This window comes from Triplophysa rosa, linkage group LG21 (assembly GCF_024868665.1).
Source record: "Triplophysa rosa linkage group LG21, Trosa_1v2, whole genome shotgun sequence".
Classification (NCBI taxonomy): domain Eukaryota; kingdom Metazoa; phylum Chordata; class Actinopteri; order Cypriniformes; family Nemacheilidae; genus Triplophysa; species Triplophysa rosa.
In genome coordinates, this window is record NC_079910.1 from 14,519,372 (window position 1) to 14,530,968 (window position 11,597).

Sequence of the window (11,597 nt, forward strand, 5' to 3'; positions counted from 1 at the left end):
CAGCCAACCCCCATTATCACTCCTACAACGCACGCACACATGCACGTACAGTGTGTCACGATGAACCCCTGAGGTATGTTGATAACGAATGAGCATATTTGGCTGTTTAATTAACCAACCATGATTATATGGCATCTGGGTCCCTGAGCCAGATAGGGACGAGGTTGTGTGTGTTTAGACAGGTCAGGGCGGCTGTGTGTCTGGAGCCTACAGTTAAATCAGAAACCCGGTTTTTGTTGGTTACAGCTGAAAATTTAGGTCAAAGAACATGTTTTAGAAAAAATCTGACCTAGTTTAACTGTCCAGATGTCCCAAGCTCGGGCTCACGTGTTTAATTTTGGATTGACCCACGTTTGTTCTGTAAACAAACAATTAAAAACAACAAAAAATCTAGTTGCATTTCATTTAACTTATTAAAAGAAAGTTGAAATTGGTTAAATTATTTTGATGAGTTAAATGAATAGAAAAACATGTATCAATATGACTTAAAGAGCACATCATTTTTTACAGTGTAATGATGATTCAATTAACTTTAGTGCTGAGCTGGTTTGGTTGTCTTTGAAATTTTTTTTTAGCCCCTTATTGAGAAACTAAATGTATAGAATTAGACCAATTTAATGATGTCTTTAGTACTTTTCTGGACCTTGGCAAAAACTGACACCATGATGTCTATGAGGAGGCCTGAAATCTCTCGGATGTCACCTAAATATCTCTATTTGTGCTCCGAAGATGCCGGAAGTTCTCTAAACATGTTTAATGTCATGTGGGTGAGTAAAAAAATCACACAAAGTAGATTTTTGGATGAACTATCCCTTTAAGTGATAGTTCCCCAAGAATGAAAATTCTGTCATGAATTACTCACCCTCAAGTTGTTCCTACCATAGCAGAAGAAAATGTAAATGGTAGTCCATGGCGCCCCAGAACTACATTCAGCTACATTTATAAGGTTTGGAACAACTAGAGGGTGAGATATTCATGACAGAATTTTCATTTTTGGGTGAACTGTGTCTTTAAAGAGACAGCCCTCAAAGTCAAGTAAAGCCTTGATTATATTCACCCACAGCCTTGTGTACCTGTGAGGAGAGAGTATGTGAGAGGACTAGATATAAAACACGAGTATTCTCTTTGACTTTACTGTGTCAGACAACATATTTACTGCAGAAGAAATGTAGTCATAGCAACAGCAGTAAAGTCTAGCGAGAGAGCGTCTGCCTGTTGGTTCGCGTTGTGTTGTGTTAGAAATGAAAACAGATTTACTAAGTGGCGATGGAAAAGATGGTACAAAATGAATTATTAAACATCTCTCATATGAACACACACAATCCTTTCTGTATGAGAATGGCAAGCAGGTGCTGGTTGGGCTCTGACCAAGAGGGCATTTTAATGAACACCTGTGCCCTACGTTTATTATGAATCTAAACTGTAACCACACAACCCTTCCATTCAATGACATGATCGGCAGTTCACTTGATTTAAATGAACACAAATGGTGATCACTAGATAGCATACTATTTAGACAGCTGTCTATCTTTTTAGACAGCTGTTGTCGGCTGATGTACCATCAGTAACAGATGTCACCTGTAACATCACGTTTCAAACTCAAAACTCGCAGGCTTTTGACAACAAAGCAGGCAGTATGCATATCCTCCTCAGATGTCTGAAAGTGTGTCAGAGCCCGTCTCGCCTGCACAAACCCCCCTCAACAGTCTGCACGCTTCAACACCTGCTTTATAGGAACTTCTCTTCCACCTCCGACGGAAGGGCTTATAAAGGAAAGCCTGGCTTTGAGATTTTCCACAGAGGGAAGAGTCACTTCCACCCACACACGGAGAACACCAGGTCTGGAGGAGGATATGAGCTGAACAATAGAGACTCTTCTGTCGGTGGAGATCCGCTCTTCAAGTCCTGATGCTTTACCCTGTCGCCCAGATAACACCCTTCCCCTCTCGTGCCTCTACCAGCCCCTCATCCGACAGCCATTGTTATTAGACAAACGTTATAGTCTATTTCTGTCACAACTCATCGAGTAAACAATGTGGTTCTGAAGCTACACCGCCAACCTTATTTTATTTTTACCCATCACATAGACTCTGTGCCATTGATTTATCAGCCATATTAGTCACAGCAGTGTAACAAAAAAAACATGTTATATTTGGAATTTAATAACAATTGGATAAACTGGATGAAAATGTTAATCTGCTCAATCTGAATGTTACCTGTTCTGTAAAAAATATCTTTCTGTTAAAAATTAAACATTACCTCCTACCTGAGATAATAGAGACCACGCATACTGTGAATAACATGAGTAATATGAATTTTTATATACCAAATATAAGATTTGGGTTTTCTTACTGATGCACACATTATAATAATCCATCACTGGCAAATGTCTATTTGGACTATATTTATAAAAAAATACAGTTACTATTTTGTACACTTAAGAAAAAAAATGCAGGTCTGCTTTGTGATACATCAGAGGGTAAAGCTTCAATAGCTCCCAAATGGATTTTTGATTAGGTTAGAAATTATAATGAAAGGATTTAATAGAAATAATGCATATGTCGAGTTTGTGTGTGTGTGTGTGTGCGGACTTGGTTTTTATATGTTAGTGTGGACATAAACCTGAATGCACACCAACTCATGGGGACCAAAATTGAGGTCCCCACGGGCACAAAAGCTTATAAATTGTACAGAACGATCATATTTGAAAATCTAAAAATGCAAAACGTTTTCTACGATCTTTAGGTTTAGGGGTTGGGGATAAAAGGGGTTTAGGGGATAAAATATACAGTTTGTACAGTATACAACTCATTACGCCTATGGACTGTCCCCACGGAGATAGTAAATCATACATGTGTGTGTGTGTGTGTACGTGTTTACATTATGGATTCTGTTGCTACACTAATATTAGGTCTTCAAAAGCATATAGAGTGAATGCAAAGGCCTGTATATATTGAAAATGACTGATAAAGCACACTCACTTTACTTGTCTCTCCCTGTAAGCAAAACTCAATTTGCTTAGAAGTTGCTAGCATACTTTGTCAAATACACACATTGTTAAAGTGATAGTTCACCCAAAAATGAAACTTCTGTCATAATTTACTCACCCTCATGTAATTTCATACCTGTATAAATTACTTTGTTCTGATGAACACAGAGAAAGATATTCAGAAGAATGTTAGTAATTTTCAGTTCTGGAACATCATTGACAACCATAATGCTGAATTGGATGTGCTGAATTCTCAGGCACTGCAGTAGACATGTGAAGATAAATGTTTGGAGCGGATACTTTGTGTGTTTGTACAGTTGTGTGTGGGGGATTTTGTACTGAGCCTTTGTTGAAAATTCTATCATTTACTCACCCTCAGGTTGTTTCAAACCTGTATACATTAGAGATACAAGATATTTGTAAGAATGTTAGCAATTTTCAGTTCTAGGACATCATCTACTACCATAGTAGGAAAAAACATATTGTTTCTTTTTTGTTCTGTTGAACACAAAATGAGATATTTTGAAGAATTTGAGAAAACAAACAGTTCTGGGGCACCTTTTGACTACCATTTAATTTTTCCTATACCACATAGACAACATATGGGAGGTGTGTAGTTGTTTAGCCAGTATTTGAGGATTTTCTGCCTTATGTGGAAAGAAAGAAAATATTTAAGTGTAGAATAATTGTATTTGATCCTTCTTTAATGTAAGGCTAAGTTTAAAGGAATAGTTCACCCAAAAATGAAAATTCTGACATAATTTACTCACAATCAAGTTGTTCCAAAACTGTATACAATTCTCTCTTCTGTGGAACACAAAATAATGTTTTTTAAAGAATGTGGGAAACTAAACCGTTCTGAGAAACCATTGACTACAATGGTAGTTTTTTCCCTACTATGCAAGTCAAAAGTGACCCAGAACTACTTGGTTTCAAACATTCATCTAAATATCATTATTTGTGTTCAGCAGAACAAATAAATTTACACAGGATTAAAACAATTTAAGGGTAAGTTATGAAAAAAATCATTTTTGAGTGAACTATCCCCTAAATGTACTAATTTTATCCAGAACTAATTAGAAAACAAACTCAACTGTTTTTTTTTAGGTATTATTAACAACAATATTAACAAAACAAAAAAACATTGGTCAGTGGTCTTGGACGAATTTATTTTGAAAGCCAACACTATAGTTCATCTTGAAGTTATGTTCTGTGACTGCAGCGACACCACACGGAATTGTTCTGTCTGCAGCCCACACCATTACCTCGCACACATCTTTCCAACCAACCACCACCCGTTATAGCTAGCACGTGCAACAGTAAAAGCTGGCTTGTGTAGTAATGACTGAACTTACCTGCGACGTTTCTGTATCGAATACCTGTTACCCAAACATCCTCGCCTTATGCCAAAGTTTGCTATAATTTTTTTATAATGTTGTGGCTTTAATTTGTGCCCTGCAAATTAAATTGTGCGAACAAATGTGTTGATGACCAAATGAATTCGTCTGAAACATGTTAGCCAGGTGCCAAAAAGCTCATACAACCACATAGGAAACGATGCTGACTAAAAAAGACGCGGTTTCTAGTGTCACGCAGCCTTTCACAAAATCACTAATGTCTTACGAATATAACAGAGATGACAACATCCAAATAATACGTTCCTCTACTTTCCATAAGCGGCGCTTTTCTGAGCCTAAAGGTGGCAGCAGTGTATGAAAAACACGTCGAGATCAAGGTACCAACGAACAAGGTCGAGTGCGTCATTTCCTGTTTACGTTCGTTTTCCCGCGCTGTGAGCATGTTCAGCGGGACAAGTCAGCTGGCATTGAAAATCACTGATCGATATAAACATGCCGATTTCGGATTATGATTCAGCCTGTTTGCCTGACTTGTTACCGCTTTATTATCGTCGATTATTTCCGTTTCCACAGTACTATCGCTGGTTAAGTTATGGTGGTGGTAAGTAAATAAATAAATTCACTAATCTAACCATGTCGCTGTCTGCATACATAAACAGTGATTCACTCGTGCTTAAAATGTTTTCTTCTGTATTCTTTGTGTTTGGAGTGCACAATATTAATAGAAATTTTGAGTTTGATCAGTACTTTGGCAATGTATTTTAATTAATAAATAATCAGCGAGACTCACAACCTGCTTTATCACTTCATAATTCAACATGAGGATTTCTAACCTCATTCTCTGCATTTTGTCTGTTGCAGTGTTCAAAAACTATTTCCAGAATCGTGAATTTTCCTTTACGCTGAAGGATGACATTTATGTGAGATATCAGTCATTCAGCACTCAGATTGAGCTGGAGAAAGAGATGCAGAAAATGGTGCCATACAAGATTGACATTGGAGCAGTTTACAGCCACCGGGTGATGAATCTGATTATACATTTAACAATGTTCCTGTTATTTATCTCGATATATGTATCATGCACCCTGTTGAATTGATGTATGGAACATTTCTATAGGCAAGATTTATGTAGCATATTTACATGTTTTATTTCACGTTATAGAGAGTATTATAATACAAGATACAGTAAATGTACAGTATAAAGTATGTATTGTACATAAGTGATTGTCTTGCTGTACAATTATATACTACAAATAATGGTTGAAATGAATGTCATATTTTTGCTTTGTGCCATTTGCTGTGTGATCTGATGCTGTTGCCTCATTTGTGTAATAAAGTGGATTTGTCAACAGACAGTATGTGTAATGAAGTAATAATAACTGTCTGGTTCTGTAACAGCCCAGTCAACATAATGCAGTGAAGTCTGGAACTTTCCAGGCCCTGGAGAAAGAGCTGGTGTTTGACATTGACATGACAGATTATGATGATGTCAGAAGTTGCTGCAGGTATACAGGTTCATATACTTTCACATTCCCTTCTGGTTATGAATATGCACCTATAAGTACTTCTTGATGTGTTTTCTTTCAGTGTTGCTGATATCTGCTTAAAATGTTGGACTCTGATGACCATCGCTATCCGGATTCTGGACCGGGCACTTCGAGGTGTGAAAAACAGATCATAATCAAAATCAGACATTTGAGGAAAGTGCAACATCATGACAAATAAAAATATGGTTTTTAATCTATGCTCTACTATATGTGTGCTTCAGAGGACTTTGGGTTCCATCATCTTATGTGGGTGTACTCTGGTAGAAGAGGAGTGCATTGCTGGGTTTGTGATGATGCTGCTAGGAAGCTCTCAGTGGCTGCGCGGTCCGCTGTGGCAGAGTATCTCAGTTTAGTCAAGGTAAATATCATATAACTGAATATTGTTTTTAAGTCATCTCTCTTTCCAAAACGTCAGCTCTTTATGTTGTCTTTTAATGATTGTGTCTCTTAACACAGGGAGGTGAGGAGACCGTAAGAAAAGTTATACTCTCAGATCCAATCCATCCTTTCGTTAGGTAAAACATCCATTTATTTACTTTAACATATAATGAAAATAATATATTATTTTTAAGCATGCTGATATCTTTTTGAATGTGATCAATGTGAAAAATTAGTGAAGTGAATAAATCTGACTAATTAAATGTAATATAATACAGCAATAATAGCGTACACATTAATGAAGGGCATAGAAATTATTGTAATGCGAATAATATCGTATAGCATCGATTATATAGTATAGACAGTTTCATCGGACCCACGCACCTGGTCCAAAGTTAACTTCTGGTCTGTTTGTTGGTCGGTCTGGCTAGTAGCTAATAATATAACTATTTATATTTTATTTAATTTTTACTAATTTATATTAATATTATATTGCATAATAATTGAATTAAATAAACAATTTGTTGAATGGGTCGTGTTGCTAGTTTGTCTCATTTAAGTTTAGCCAAGTAACGGTTCTGCTGGTAACCCAAAATAATACTGGCTAGACATACTTTAAACTTGCTAGCTAATGTAAATTACTTGTTATTTATTTTGCTTGTCAGAAATAATCTACAGGGACTATATTCTTTGTGGATGTGTACTGGAAGATTAGTTTAGGCAACAAAAGTGTGCTTGCGCAGTAACGTTGCTTTATGTTGTTGCTTTGAAACTGTCTAGTATCACTTTCCTAGGGTAGAGTGTTCTGTAAATTGCTTTGGATAAAAACATCTGACAAATGCTTAAATATTTACAATCTTTTTCTCTCTCTCAGTCAATCTCTAGCTGTGGTCGAACACTATTTCCCACAGTACGCCATTGTGGGACAGGACATACTGAGCAGTAAGGAGAGCGTAGACAAAGTGCTCGGTCTTCTACCTGAAGATATCCTTCCATTCTCGCTATAATACATGTTTAGCAGTTATGAACGTATCTCGATTGCACATTGTGCTGGGTTACATTGTGATAAATATTGTTATAAAGATGTGATCAGTGTTTTTCATCATACATAAATCCAAGCTTTGTTTTTTCTTTAAGTTTAACTGCACATATCAGAAAGGAGTTGGTGGATTTTTATAAGGGTGAAAAGAATCCAATGAAGCGATGGGACAGACTCTGCGCTCTGGTCGAACATAAAAAGGTAAATACGAACACAAACTAGGGATGCACCGAATGTTCGGCCACCGAATATGTGAAGTGGCCGAATAAATTTTACCGAACATGACTCGTGGTACGATCAAGCAGCAACCAGCGCAGATAGATAGAGAGAGAGAGAGACACGCGTGCTCTTTATTCCTGCCGCAAACATTTTGGCAGTGTGTGCGTGTGTGTGTGGAGCATTTTAAAGTGTCAGAGAAAGACACAGCACGGGACTTGCCGCACGGAAGTAAATTTCTGAATGAAAGCGTCTTTACCGGTCGGTAACTTGTGTACTTCAGACGGAAGCGGGCTGTCTGACAGTAGCCCCGCCACTCACGACATCCTTTGACATCATACAGTGGTCGCGTACACACAGTTCCCTGTACTAAACAACTTGTCAAAGTATGTTCTTTGCATCCTGGCTACGAGTGCACCTTCCGAGAGAACAGTCAGCTTTTGTGGGCGGAGTTTGGAGGAGAGACGTGAACTGAAATGGTTGTCAGTCAGCATCAGTCAGAATTGCTTGCATTGTCTGTTTTGTTTTCTTTAATTCTTTTTGCAATGTAGCCTATTATAATCCAACAGTTTTCTTTTATTCGTATTTTTAGCTTATAGGCCTAATGTGGAATGACAGTTTTTAATTAAGTGTTTTGTTGTAGGGGTACAGAGTAACTTACATTACATTCTTTTAGCAGTCAGTTATAGGCCTAATTAATATAGGCTATTCATGAAGGGAGAGGGCTCAATTTTTTGTTTGAATTTACTTTGTTTTGCTCAATTTTATATTAAGTTGTATTGTATTTTATTGAAAAGCAAGACAAATTATAAAAAGCACATTTTGACTATTCAGTTTGTGCAATAAAAATGGCTTAATAAATAGAAGAAATGCAAAAAACCATGTTCGGTGTTCGGTATTATTCGGTCTTCGGCCAAGTGTTTCACATCATATTCGGCTTCGGCCAAGAATTTTCATTTCGGTGCATCCCTAACACAAACATTGATACTTTTTCAGTGACAGAGAAAAATGTTCAGTTTCAAGGGATAATTCCAGTTTGTTTGTCTCTGCATGTGAAGTCGAGCAGTAAGAAGAGTGGTCAGTACTTTGATAAAGAGATCATGCTGCAGTATTGTTATCCACGCCTAGACGTGAATGTCAGTAAAGGAGTCAACCACTTGCTGAAAAGCCCCTTCAGTGTGCACCCTAAGACAGGTGAGACCCTCACGACTGAAGATCTGAGAACAGCATTGCCTTTTTGCATTTTAGCACAGTATTGTTAACATTTTACATGTTAAAAGCCTGTTCACATCAAGGACTATAACTATACTGTATGTTTTAGAAGTCGTTCTAAAAAAAAAAATAGTTACACCACAACTATAAATGTGAAGAGGAACGATTGTTGTTTCAGGTTGGCTTGTAACACAAAGTCACTCACTGTCTTCAATAATGTCCTTAGGTCGAATCTCTGTACCAATAGATCTTAAAGAACTGGACACATTTGATCCATTTGAGGTACCTACGATAAGGTAAATGCTGAATATATCTGTGTGCATGTTTGTTTTGTCTTTCAGTATATACAGTAACTAGTAGTCATGATGACAATTGCTTTTACATGATTACTGAAGGACTACTTTGTCTCTTTGTAGTCTTATCTGTGAGGAGCTGGAGAGACCCAGAACAGATGAGGCAGAGGAGGATGAAATGAAGGACAATGAGCAAGATGCTGGAGAGCGCCGCAGAATCAGAGGTGAGCAAACATGCTCTGTTTATATGTACAGTGCTGTGAAAAAGTATTTTCCCCCTTCCGGATTTTTTTGTTTTTTGCATATTTGTCATGCTTAAATGATTCAGATCATCAAACTAATTTTAATATTACTCAGAGAAAACCAGAGTAAATACAAAATGCTGTTTTTAAATGATGGTTTTATTTATTAAGGGAAAAAACAATCCAAACATTTCTGACCCTATGTGTAAAAGTAATTGCCCCCTTGGTAAATTATGAAGTAACTGTGATGAATTGAATAACTGAGTTAAATTTCACTAGCCACACTCAACCTAATTACTGCCAGACCTGTTGAGTCTAGAAATCACTTAAGTAGAACCTGTCTGACAAACTGATGTAGTCTAAAAGATCTCAAATAGCAACACATCATGCCGCGATCTAAAGAAATTCAAGAACAGATGAGAAACAAAGTAATTGAAATGTATCAGTCTAGAAAGGGTTACAAAGCCATTTCTAAGGCTTTGGGACTCCAGCGAACCACAGTGAGAGCCATTATCCACAAATGGAGAAAGCATGGAACAGTGGTAAACTGTCCCAGGAGTGGCCGGCCATCCAAAATTACTCCAAGAGCACAACGACGACTCGTCCAGGAGGTCTTAAAAGATCCCAGAACAACATCTAAAGAACTGCAGTCCTCTCTTGCTTCAGTTAAGGTCAGTGTTCATGATTCTACAATAAGAAAGAGACTGTGCAAAAATGGCATCCATGGGAGAGTTCCAAGGCGAAAACCACTGCTGACCAAAAAGAACACAAAGGCTCGTCTCACATTTGCTAAAAAAAACATCTTGAAGATCCCCAAAACTTTTGGCCAAATATTCTGTGGACTGATAGACAAAGGTTGAACTTTTTGGAAGGTGTGTGTCCCATTACATCTGGCATAAAACTAACACAGCATTTCATAAAAAGAACATCATAGCAACAGTGAAACATGGTGGAGGTAGTGTGATGGTCTGGTGCTGCTTTGCAGCTTCAGGACCTGGACGACTGGCCATAATTGATGGAACCATGAATTCTGCACTCTATCAGAAAACCCTAAAAGAGAATGTCCGGCCATCGGTTTGTGACCTCAAGCTTAAACGCACTTGGGTTACCCAAGAGGTAACTCACTGAATGGCTAAAAAAATAAAATAAAGGTTTTGGAGTGGCCTTAAGTCCGGACTTAAATCCAATTGAAATGCTGTGGCATGACCTTAAAAAGGCTGTTCATGCTCGAAGACCCTCCAATGTGGCTGAATTAAAACAATTCTGCAACGAAAAGTGGGCCAAAATTCCTCCACATCGATGTGAAAGACTCATTGTGAGCTATCGCAAATGCTTGATTGCAGTTGTTTCCGCCAAGGGTGGCACAACTAATTATTAGGTTTAGGGGGCAATTACTTTTTCACATAGGGTCTGAAATGTTTGGATTGTTTTTTCCCTTAATAAATAAAACCATCATTTAAAAACTGCATTTTGTATTTACTCTGGTTTTCTTTGTGTAATATAAAAATTTGTTTGATGATCTGGATCATTTAAGCATGAAAAATATGCAAAAAAACAAAAAATCAGGAAGGGGGCAAATACTTTTTCACAGCACTGTATGTGAAACTGTTCTAGATTCACTTTTTAGTCTGCATGAAATAACTGAATCCTGGCATGTTTGTAATTATTTGTAAATGTGATTTTATTCATTTGCATCCAGACTATAAGCGCACCAGCCTGGCCAAGTACGTGAAGGTCTTTGATCGATTTTTGGAGGGATTGGCTCGATCTCGTAAAGGAGAGATGCTGAAGAAGAGTGGTGAGTTTATGAATGTTTCTCTCAGCTTCCATTGGCTTGAATTACTTTTGGATACCCTTGGTTATTCACTTCAGTTCTACATGAGTTGAATGATGGAGATTTTAGTTGGTGACTTAATATTAAATAGTAATATTTAAAATGTGTCTTTTACAGATCTTCAGAAGGAGTTCTAGGACATAACAACACAAAAACCTGGAGAACACATTTGAACCCTCTTCTTCAGAAAATATGGACACTTTGTGAAATATGAAGAACCAATGCAATTTTGCTCCAATGTTTCTTTAAAAAGCTGTCAAATGTATAAAATGTTGGAAAATGTATTTAACTCTTTTCTAATGGGTTAAAATGTGTTTGCTATTAGTTGACATTAGTTCTTTAATTTTTGTAAATGCTATTTTCTGAATTTCTTAGTTTTCTAACAATTTAATATATATTTTTTTCACGATCTGCTTTCTGGTAGTAAAAATGATTTAAACAAGAAATGGAAAATACTACAAATCAGCAGATGTTGTAATAACAATTAGT

At 37.1% G+C, this 11,597-nt stretch overlaps 1 protein-coding gene across 1 annotated transcript; it reads left to right on the top strand.

Annotated features, from left to right (window-relative positions):
• The first annotated feature begins 4,735 nt into the window (after nt 1-4,735).
• On the top strand, nt 4,736-11,533 carry prim1 (DNA primase subunit 1). The gene is made up of 13 exons (XM_057363162.1): nt 4,736-4,948; nt 5,209-5,366; nt 5,746-5,852; nt 5,935-6,008; nt 6,116-6,252; nt 6,351-6,409; nt 7,147-7,256; nt 7,421-7,512; nt 8,586-8,721; nt 8,966-9,035; nt 9,156-9,256; nt 10,974-11,072; nt 11,226-11,533. Exons 1-13 carry the CDS (start codon nt 4,840-4,842, stop codon nt 11,243-11,245), a joined length of 1,272 nt encoding a protein of 423 aa, XP_057219145.1. The 5' UTR covers nt 4,736-4,839; the 3' UTR covers nt 11,246-11,533.
• Nucleotides 11,534-11,597: the final 64 nt, after the last annotated feature.